The 12,312-nt window shown below is 30.8% G+C and overlaps 1 protein-coding gene across 1 annotated transcript in view; it reads right to left on the bottom strand.

The window, feature by feature from the left end:
- Positions 1 to 12,312, bottom strand: part of LOC127734858 (focadhesin-like) — a 319,452-nt gene that overhangs the window by 113,035 nt on the left and 194,105 nt on the right. Inside the window, exons 8-9 of the mRNA XM_052244903.1 lie at positions 11,551 to 11,742; positions 11,004 to 11,091 (exon numbers count right to left, since the gene is read on the bottom strand). Of these exons, the coding sequence (XP_052100863.1) occupies positions 11,004 to 11,091; positions 11,551 to 11,742 (280 nt within the window). The remainder of the gene's footprint in view (positions 1 to 11,003; positions 11,092 to 11,550; positions 11,743 to 12,312) is intronic.

Here is a 12,312-nt window from a genome sequence, read left to right as displayed (position 1 = left end):
CTGTCTGCATATGAATATTGTTATTACGTATATACTCTATGATTATAAAGCAGATTTGATATCAGAATAGTAATTGAGCTCTTAATCTATGTGTTCAAAAGAAAATGGTCTCTGTTGAAGGTGACCTATAATTGCTTATAATTCCACTTTATTTAAACACTGATGGATAGTTATCCCATTGGTAATCATGCCACATCTTCTTATTTTTATATCTATACACACATAACAGTGCACGTGAGAGCTATCAAAGAACCTTAAGTGTTTTGTATAACATTAATTTGTCAGTATAATCAGTTTCAAAGTACATACAAGGTTTTGATTGACTTACACTTCATCCCATTTGTAGCATTTATTGGATTTACCTCCTTCTTCTATTACCAATAGTCCGATTCACTGATAAGATTATCAATGTATAAAAAGACTAGCTAATAGCATGTTTTCCTGTTTGACAGTTTGTATGAATTTACAACAGAAATATTATTCATCTGTTCACCAATTTATTTGAAGGTCTTAAGTTGTATTTGAAATAATAATAAAGATTATAAAAAAATTTGTAAGGGTTCCGCGGAACCCAGTGTCTCGCCTACTTTTGCTGTTAATCACAGGCTCAACAATAAACTGTTATCACAGAGATATGTCTCGCCTTTTTGTAATTTTGATAATGCAAATGTTGAAATTAAAATAGCAATATTTTAACATGTAAGTTATGCAAATATTCAAAGTCGATGAACCATGACTGAAGGTACATGGCTAAAAAATCTCCAAGGAAATGAGATGTGCCAATGCTAATACAACTGCATACCAAATACCATTAACTTATTATAAGTTGTTCCCTTTAAACAAACCTAAACACAAACATTAACTTGTAAACTATGTAAAAGTTTCAAAGTCAATGAACCATGATCAGGGGTGGGGCTATATAATCTCCATGGAAACGATACTTGCAAATGCCAATAAATTTGCATACCAAATATCATTGACTTAACATTAGCAGTTCATCTTAAACTGATCTAATCACAAACTAATACATGTAAACTAAGCTAAAGTTTCAAAGTAAATAAACCATGACTGAGGGGGCGTGGCCAAATATTCTCCATGGAAATGAGATGTGCTAATGCCTATACAACTGAACACCAATTAACATTGGCCTACCACTAATGGTTCCCCTTGAACTGACCTAATCACAAACTAATACATGTTAACTTAGCAAAATTTTGAAAGTCTATAGACCATGACTAAGGGGGTGGAGCCAAATAATCTCCATGGAAATGAGATATGCCAATGCTTATACAACTGCATACCAAATATCATTGACCTACCACTAGTGGTTCTCCATAAATTGACCTAATCACAAACTAATACATGTAAACTATGAAAAGTTTCAAAGTCAATCGAACTTGACTGAGGGGGCGGGGCCAAATAATCTCCATGGTAATGAGATGTGCCAATGCTAATACAACTGCATACCAAATATCATTGACCTACCACTAGTGGTTCACCATGAACTAGACCTAATCACAAACTAATACATTGTTGACACCGCCGCCGCCGCTGTCGCCGTCGCTGACAACAGCATACCTATGTCTCGCTTTTTGACTCCGTCAAGGCGAGACAAAAATGAGGAAAAAAATTAATAAAAATATTCCTCTCTATACTATCTTTTGATTGTAAGTAGCTTCTGTCAAAGTTTGGTAAAAATCCAGGATAGTTTATGAATCTAATAAATGTTTTAAAAACTTAAACTGCAGACTGTATGTAATGCTAACTGGAAGAAAAACCAAGTCAATTTATAAGTAAAATATGGAAAAAATGGAACAAAATTTTAACAAAATTTCCTTCTAGATACTAGCTTTTAATCATAAACAAGCTTCTGTCCAAGTTTGGTACAAATCCAGGATAGTTTAAGAAAGTTGTTAAAATTTTAAAAACTTTAACCACAGAGTGAATGTAATGTTAACTGGCAGAAAAACTAAGTCCATTTATAAGTAAAATACAGAAAAAATGGATTTTTTTTTTTTTACAAAATTTACTTCTGGATACTATCTTATGATCATAAACAAGCTTCATTCCAAGTTTGGTAGAAATCCAGGATAGTTTAAGAAAGTTATTAAAATTTCAAAAACTTTAACCACAGAGTGAATGTAATGTTTCCTGGCAGAAAAACTAAGTCCATTTATAAGTAAAATACGGAAAAAATGGGAATTTTTTTTTCTTCAGAATTTACTTTTGAATATTTTCTTATGATCATAAACAAGCTTCTGTCCAAGTTTGGTAGACATCCAGGATAGTTTAAGAAAGTTATTAAAATTTCAAAAACTTTAACCACAGAGTGAATATTTGTGGACGCCGCTGCCGACGAAGGAATGTAGGATCACTATGTCTCGTTTTTTCGCCAAAAGTCGAAGGCTCGACAAAAATCTAGTAACCATTTAATTAAATCACTCTCATGTAGAATCTAAGATAAAATCACCCTTTTTTGGCTCATAATTTTCAACTCTTTATGTTTTTGGTTCATTATACTCTATTCTATATTTTAGCACCCCCAATTATTCTCTTTTCTCCCCCCCCCCCCCCCCCCCCCCCCCACACACACACACACACTTCTCTTTTTACTGTTTTCTGTCCATTAATCTCTATTTTGTAAACCCCATCTGGACCCCTACTCAAGTCATTTAACAAAGCAATTTTAATTTCAACATGGTAATAAAAAAAATTAAAATTTTAACACACCAGCATGTTGTGGATAACATGCATTTTATTATAAGATCTTTTTGTCCATTTCCAAACAATTCAATACTGAAAAAAGATTGAACAAGTGAATCATGCATGTAGTCCCAATTTTAAGAAGAACAGGTTTATAATTTAACAACACAAATGAAAAAATCATATTTCATTTTGTTTTAAGTGTTTCTTATGTTTTTTTTTTAAATGAATATCTCAGCTCACCATGATTGTTTTCTAGTTTTTGAGACAATTACATACTTGTCATACATCTTCTTCAAGGAGCTTTTGATATATCAAGTACATGTACCAATACAAGACATTACCAACAAGTTTATAACTCCTGGGGAGATAACTCTTAGAACAGATGGGGTGTCAATCAAGAAAAAATCTACTTTAAAAAACGAAATGAAAACCTTAAAGACTGTCTTCATATATTGTTATGAAATATATACTCTAAAGTTATAGACCATATTTGATATCAGAATTGTAATTAAGCTTTAGTTAATCGATGTATTTGAAAGAAAATGGAGTCTCTTCAAACTTCATAGTGAGAGTTATCAAAGAACCTTAAGTGTTTTGTATAACATTTGTCAGTATAATCAATTTCAAAGTACAAACAAGGTTGTGTTGACTTAAATCTTACACTTCATCCCATTTGTAGTATTAGATTGGATTGACCTTCTTCTTCTATTATCCATATAGTCAGTGACAAGATTATTAATGCATATAAAGACGAGCTTAGCATGTTGTCTTGTTTGACAATTTGTATGAATTTACAGCAAAATTATTCATCTGTTCACCAATTTTCTTGCAGGTTTTAAGTTGTATATATTTGAAATGTAAAAAGAGATTGTTGTAAAAAATCTGGTAACTCTCATGTAAACCTAAGGTGAAATATAAAGTTATCTCAGAAAGCAAAAAGAAAAATGGTCACATACTTATTTTCTTGTCACATGACAAAATTAATAACTTTACAGAATATAATTTTATAAAATTGAATTACCTGAGTTATCTCCACTTATGAAAAAAAGGAAATAAAAACAAATTATATCTTAAATATTCTCTTTCCAACAGATAAAATTAACAAAATATCTGCATAAAAAAATAGTTTTATTTCATTGATCATCTTGACCAATCATTTGCAGTCCTTTGTTTAAAGATTGCCAAAGTTCCTAATACAACATTCAGGCAAAAGATATGTAATTGGCTTTATTTGTAATTTTTTATGAAATTTGGTATCCAGTTGTACATGTCCTAGTCAGATAAGCATGACCAAATGCAGCAGTGTGTGACATTTATCCCGTCCTGTCATGGAGTACAACATTTGCTCATTGTTGAAGGCTGTATAGTGGACTATAGTTGCTAACCTTCTTCGTCATTTTGTCTCATTGGCAATCATACCACATCTTATTTTTATTTTACGCAGTTATATGTTTATTATGTAAAATAAATAAAAGAACAGTTCCAATGCCCACCAGGTTGCACATATTTTATCTGTCCAAGGGCAAAAGCTACAAAAATCTTTATTTTTCTTTGATTCTTTAAAATTTTTTACAAACTTTATCTTATAAGAAATGTAAATATGAGATTGCAAAAATGTTATTTTCAATATATTTAGATTTCCTAGGGCATAACTCATGTAAAAATAGTTGGTCAGCACTCTTCCAAGTTCCAATACCTTACTGATCCCTTTTCCAATACCTAACTGATATAAGCCTTTGACAAAACCTTCATAAGAATTCAAGGTAGGTGTTTGAGCACCTAAAATGCAACTCTCTATAGACATAACTCAGGTAAAAATTATTGATCAGTGCTGATAGTCAAACTCATCTCAGACATTGCTAATATAAACCCTTGAATATAAAATGCATAAGAATCCTACAAGAAATGTAGACTTGAAAGCACTTACAATGCAATTTCCCATATCATTAATATTTCCAATATTTCTTTTAAAATTGTTGATCAGTACTGATTTTTGAAATTGTCTTATACATTGCTGATATGAACCTTTGATATGAATTTCATAAAAGTCAGGCAGGAAATGTACATGTGAGAGGGTTAACAAGACAAGGCGAACAGATAGACTGACAGATGCCTAGTATTTCTATGTCCTCGAGCATAACCTTCGACGGGAGACAAAAAAAGTCTGGACACAATTCAAATATGCAAGAACATTTGAAAATCTATGATTTTATCTTATCTGTGATAAAGTTCTTATTCTGAGTTGTAAGACCCATCCCACCTCCCCTCTCCCAAAGATTTTATTTTTTTCTGTATTCCTGATTTTTCACTTTCAATATCATGGAAAGCCCTTTTAAAAGTATAACATATACTACAACTATGTACAATGGCCATTGCTATGCTAAAAAAGAGATAATTGATTCTATAAAACCACATAACGTCTTCCTTCTTCCTGGATAAACATCCTGCTATCTAATTGATCGGGAATTTGATCCATCCTTTATTTTCCAATCTTATTTATCCCTCTTATTGTTTAATAAGGATTTCATCATTAAAATATCATGGACTACTTCAATAAAGCAATACGCTTAGATATTCAGAATATACGAGAAGCTGAGATTATCTTCAGATCAGGGTCTTGTTGTATACAATGCGTGACTGATGCATAATTCACTATTCAATTTGGTCACAAAAAAAACTGTAAAACTGCCAAATAATTGTTTAAAATTTTGCTAACACTTCAAAATATTTAAATTTGAATTTTATCCCTAAAGCTAAATCCTACGCACAATGTAATAAATTCATTTTTTGCGTGTTTTAGATTTTAATTGTTTCAGCTGTCATAGAAACATCTACAGTGTTGATATATGGATTCTACCACTGCATTGTATAAGAAACAATATTTCACTTCTCTTAAGGCAGTTAAATTTTCAAAATTAAAACACAAGGTTTGCCGAGTATTTACAATTATAATTAAAAAAAAAAACTGTTGAGGGTGGTAAAATATCTCAATGCACAAGATAAGGTGGTGGAATATGTTTTTCTAATGAGGACAGACATGTGGTTTTGTGTTTTTTTCTGTGAAAGATTTTCAGACATGGTAGCCTTTTGATGTGACAAAATCAGTTCAAATTCCACCAATTTTTTTTTTGACATCATAACGGAATTTTGACCAATGCAATACTGAGATCAAGCAAACCACAATTAGTTACCACATAGTGATTAAAAAACATATTTAACCGTTGGGAGAAGCTATCAATCAGCTTAGAATTAGAGAGATTATTCTTTTATACTCTAAGCACAAAAATAAAAGGCCTTGCATTCAACATCATCAAAATTGAAACTAATATAAAGAAATACAGATATATTTTTTTTCTTTCCTATTGCTATAAACCCCAGGGAGCAGAGTTAAGTTGTGTAGGATGAATAAATATACCATGAAGTTCTGATTTAGGATATATCAAATTTGAGGCATATGGTTAAAGAACTAAACACGCTCTACACGCTTCAGTACTTACATGCTTATTTTTTATGATGTATTCATATTTGATCTTAATTTCCAACCACATGCACTAATATGTAATTGCTTTTAAAAGAGAATAAAAATAATCCGCTTCTTCTCATTGTAAATTAAGATCCTATCGACTTTACTGTATCCTAAATAAAAGTGTACAAATTATTCTTCACTATAATTTGATATCCAGTTTGCACTATGTGATATGTTTAATTTGAAAATACTTAATTAAAATATGACCAACAGGAAATAATGTCAATAAATGGGGAATGTGTCCATGGGACACAGATGATGCCCCGCTTGTATATAACATTATAAAGGGACATAACTCAAGAACAGTAAGAGTGACGCTACCCAAATTCAAATTTGATCTGAGTTTTGTGGTAATAAGCATTGTGTTTAAGTTTCATAACATTCGATTGAGGCAAACTTAAGTTAGAGAACTTTTCTTTTTGTAAAGGGCATAACCCTAGAACGGTAAAAGTGATGCAACCAAAATTCAAACTCAATCTTTTTTTTTTATTAAAAAATATTAGTACAAATTTTTCCATTTGTAAAGGCATAAACTCGATCTTTTTTTGATAAAAAATGTTAGTGGTGCTGTCTAAATGTTACTTCCAGTGTCATGTTGCTTTTTTACATTTTCCTATTTGAAAATTAAATATTTTTTTACATCTTGTGGCTTTTCTTTGCTTTTAACATGGGTAGGGTCAATATTTTTGGATTTTATAGTGTTTCTGTCATGTTGAATAAATAGTGCCTTAATTGATCTGTAAATTATTTGCTGTGGCCCTTTTGAAATTATTTGCCTCTGACCATGGTTTACTGGAGATTTTTGTCATGGGTAGCTATAGGCCATGGCAAATTTTGATAATCATACGGTTTGTGGAGTGTAGCAGAGAGAGGGGAGTCCTTCTAGGTGATACAATTTGTCTTTAAAAGAAAATCAAGAATTTTAAGCATGTCTAAGTTTTGTATGCTAAATGTAGTTAAATTCAAGTCTGTCACTAACTGATGTCTAGTGTACTTTGCCTAATAACAAACCAGTATTCATGGGTTATAAAATGAAGGAAAATTAAACTTTTGGATGCTGACAATTTCAGTCTTAAAATCTCACTTTGTTAGGAAGATTTAATCTCGACCTCTAATTGATTTGAATAAAGGCCTACTGCAAGACAAATGAGTCTTTAATTCACAAAGACATTGATACTGATTACGAAGGAAAATACCTCAATCAAACAACAGTTTCTGTACCTTAAGAAAAATTGTCAATTTTTCATCAATTAAATCTGAACTAAAACAAAAAGAAAACAGTCTTTGCTGAAGACAAACAAATGCAACTAATTTCCAGTAATCATGGGATTTTTTGACATAATGTTACAATGTTGATGTGAAATTGAGGACCTATTTGAAAAAAGAAAGATTGAATGTGTCAAGTTGTTCTTAATCAGCGTAGGTGGTGTCATAATCCTCGTGCAGAATCAATTTGGGATTTTTAACATGTAATAACACAGAAGCTTTCTTATTATAGTACAAATCTGTCACAATCTCAGGCTTACCGAAGAAAAGAATCCTTCTAATTATATTGTTAAATTCTTTCATATAGCTACACTGCTGATACCAGAAATAGAAAAGGTATATGTTTATTCTGCAAATAATTCAAAGCGTAACCTTCAAGCTTTAATTTAGGTTTATTACTTATCCTACATGCTTATTCCAAAAAGAATAACTTATAATTTTCATAACCTGAACTAAAAAAGTATTGTCAAATCTGAACATATTTGATATCTTTGGCCACCCTTCACAAATTCTTAGGAAGGTAGGACTTTTTCTTTTTATTTTTTTGGCCAACAACATAAGTTACATGTTTTAGACAAGAAAACAACTTTAGAGTATGCATGAACATTTTTTTTTTTAAATTTGAAACGATTTGTGTCATAAAATTTTTCGGGTATGCAGCTTTTTAGGTGGGAAGGTAGGCAAAATATTAATTTTATTTTTGGCCCTGGTTAATTATATACATATCAAACACCTAAAAGTGCATTAGATATAAAAATGTGAAATAAAAAGTCTTCCAGAACATTTTCTAATACTCTCGTTTTTAATTAAGCAGACTTTTCTACATTGCAGGCATTTTTTGTGATGTTTTGACATAGATACTATATAATTAATATAAAAGACACAAAATATTTTTGGCTCAATCCAAATATGATATTTGGCAGTATTTTTTATTAAATATTCTCTGAAACAATAGCTTAAAGCCAAGGCATTTGTGAATCAATAAAAAAATAACCTAATCACTAAGGAATTGAATGAAAGGAGATGTGGTTTTTTGGCATCTTTAGCTAAACACTATAAATTGTCCTAAGTCTGTAGACAGGTTGTGAATGAATTCAACAGCTGAGGCTACCAAAGATCTACCATCAACATCAATTTGTTTAAGAAAAAACGTACTTTTCAATGCCGCATCATCTGTTCAGAAAAAGCAATTGACATTGGTAATGCTGAAGACAAATTACACATTGACAAGTAAAACAATACTGATTCATATTCCATTAAAGAATGTCTGCAGTTACTGAAATCAAGTGCAAAGGACTTGGCCTATTAATATAGATATCATGCCGTCTTATAATTTAAAGTCAGTAGCAGTACTTTTGAGAAGATTTCATACAGCAACATATTACTACAATGACCTTTTAAGGAAAAAAATTTTAAATTTTAGTTTACAGATTTTTTATGTGAAAGATTTTGGCTTGGTTTGGTCGATCGGTGGAAATTAAATGATAAAAAATATCTTCTAAGACGTAAAATATATTTAGTATTACTGTGTTCACTTTATTACAATGTATTTTGTTCTGCTTTGTTGCTCAGCTGTTTGACATAAAATGCATGGTATTGTCAAATAATTAAGTTTGTAAAATAAAAGGTATACGCATTTAATAACGGGAAATAAATAGTCATTTCACAATGAACGAAAAGTTTTTAAAATAGCAATACATGGCCTTTTATCAATTTTACGAAACATAGTAAACTATGAGCTTTATAAAGCATGTGAAAAAAATGGAAACAATTTGCCTGAAATCATCACTGTACCATATGCAAATTGGGCCCATCCAATTTGTAAGACAGGGATATAGTTTTTATCCTTTTTTCCAGCTAACCCTGCTTTTGATATCCAAATGGACAAATTAAATATGTATAACCTAGAAACATGTACATTCCAAATTGTTCCTGGTTATCTTCTATTACTTTATAAGGGTTCGATGGGGTTTACAGAATAAAGAATGAATGGCCAAGTCCACAGAAAAATGGGCAAAAAAATAAAGAGAGTAGAAAAATAGGCCAAAAAATAAGAATATAAATTAATAGGGTGCTAAAATATAAAGAATAGGGAATAATTGACAATGGCAAAATTAACTGAGAATAGACAAAAATTACCTAAAAAATTAAACTGTACAGAATTGAAGACAACAAGAGCCACCTTTGTCAAACTTTTATGTTTTGTTGTGATTTTCAACTGGAATATGATGCCATAGAATTGTTAAACTACATTTTATAGATTGCATTTATTTAAGAACGGCTACACATATGTTTTATGTATTTGTTTGAAAATGCAACAATGAAATCAAATGATATCATAAAACAAAATGAGACAATGACAATACCAAATTAATCCCTTAGAACTGCCAATTATTATTTTTTTGCAATTTAATCAGCTGTTTGGTCATATTTTTTATTAAGAACTGAATACTAGAAGCACATTTTGTATGAAGTGTTTAACTGCTAAAAACTTAAAATGTGTGCATGGTCAACACTTTTACAACCTTGAAAACTTTTAATTTGTTTTGTTTTAAATATCTCAAAGCAATGTCAAAATGTTGTCATAGACAGCATGTGCAGTCATGGATTTGCCTTTTGTTGGAATATAAAACATCACTTTAAAACACCATACAATTTTTGTCATCCAATCAAAATGATGGAATCCTTATGACATCTATATAATGTAATTAAAGTGAAATAAATTACTTCCTGCATGCAATTATTCTTTTTCCAAATGTGTTTTTAACTGTGATTAAATGTTAACACCAGCATGACTATTTCATCCAAAAACAAGTCAGTATTAGAAACTTTCCAACTTTCTTTAAATTTTTAATAAGGCGGAATATAATAATGCAAGAGCTCTATTCTATGTTGTATTTTGTTGCTTTCAAAGATCTCATCTCAATTTACATGTAAGATATCTCAAAATCATAATAATGACCCTTCCACCATTCCTCTCATTCAATGTTCAGTTTAAAAACATTTAAAAAAAGAGGTTTCTAATTCTTAAGGCTATGCTCCACTTGCAGCCATAACTAGCAAAACATAGGCTAAATATAAAACCCCCTAAAAGAAGTCTCATCTTTGTGAAAACAAGGGAAAGTTCCATGAAAGCAAGTTTCTGCTATATCATAAAAGGGTTATTGCATGGAATAAAATTGAGATTGGGGAATGTGTCAAAGAGACAACAACCCGACCAAAGAGCAGTAAACAGCCGAAGTTCATAAATATTATCCCTTACCAGATCATATTCAGTTGCAGATTTAGGGGGAAGGGGGTAGTAGTTGACTTACTTGATTCACATAAAATCATAAAAAGAAAATCAATATGGCCATTCAATACAGCACCCTTTCCTTATCTGCACCTAATTTTGCATGTGCAATCTCTTTCAATATGATATACTACTCAAGACAATGCTCCTAAAGAACATTGCAATAACCCTATTCAGTATTTGCTATGATATAACATCAAAGAACAGACTTACCTATGTTGACTATTGGACCAATATATTCTTTAGGACTGGTTGACAGAATTGTTGCTATAGCAACTATATTTGTGTCTGACATTATATTCTGCAAAATAAAAGAATTAAAATCCGAATGACCAGTCATGCAGCCTTATCCAAAAAAGATGATCAACCATAATGAAATACAGACTAGACCTGTAAGTTATCATTATAAAAATGCTATACTACTAGCTGTCCTCATTACCTAATTTCCTAAAATGAACTCCAGATTTGCAGGCATTACAAAAAAATGTGGACTTGAACAATTTTCACAAAATCATTTTAGAGCTATTGAACAAATTGTATGGAATTAAAAGGATGATGATGTTGTTGTGGTTCAAACATGGTACAGACACTTAATAAGTCTTATGGGTTGCTGCAGCCTGCCTCATTGAAATTAACACCACTTCTGCCATTTTTTTTTATATAACATGCATTTCCTTAATTCCAATTTGAACAAATTCTTCCAAAGTGATTTAATCATTATTTTCAAAGTATGCACATTTGGTAGAAAGCATTAACTTACCACTTTGCTGTTCATTATACAATTTTGCAGACTTCTTGCTAAGATTGAATAGTTTATTTGCAGTTGGGTGCTCTGCAAACATAGGGAGAATCCAAATCTAACAAGAACAGATAACTCTTGATGGCTCTTGACAATTGACAGGAGTTCTGACAGAAACTGGCCAGTCATTGTCAAGGAATCTGGAGTGTTCACCTATAAATATAATTAAAAACAAGTTATCTTTTTATATGTTCTTTTTCCTTTTTGGTCAATTCAAATAACAACAGAAGAAAATAAAAACAACGACAAAAATATTTTTTTTTAAAACCAACATGAGCATTGACTGGGGTTTTGCCAATTACTATGAAATTGGCGGCAGACACCATCCAATCAAATGTGGCCTTACATGTCATATTTATTAGAATTAAAAATATCAGATACATAAAAGACTAAAATATAAAATCTGACATTATATATTATGTTTTATCTTATATTAACAATTTTAATCATATATATGTTGACTATGCGGTATGGGTTTTTCTCATTGTTGAAGGATGTAGGGTGACATGTAGTTGTTAACTTTTATGTCATTTGGTCTCTGGTGGAGAGTTGTTTCATTGGCAATTATACCACATCTTCTTATTTTTATATTATTTACAAATTAAGGTAGATGGGGTGTCTAAATTAAAATCCATAGAATTTTTGAAAATTTGTCATAATGTAATTTATATCATGTTTTTTTCTTTCAAAAATATAATAAAACATATGGCTCACATGGCTTCT

This window comes from Mytilus californianus, unplaced genomic scaffold (genome assembly GCF_021869535.1).
Source record: "Mytilus californianus isolate M0D057914Y unplaced genomic scaffold, xbMytCali1.0.p SCAF_3, whole genome shotgun sequence".
NCBI lineage: Eukaryota > Metazoa > Mollusca > Bivalvia > Mytilida > Mytilidae > Mytilus > Mytilus californianus.
Note: the sequence above shows the minus strand (reverse complement) of the source record. Positions and strands in the feature narration are given on the sequence as shown.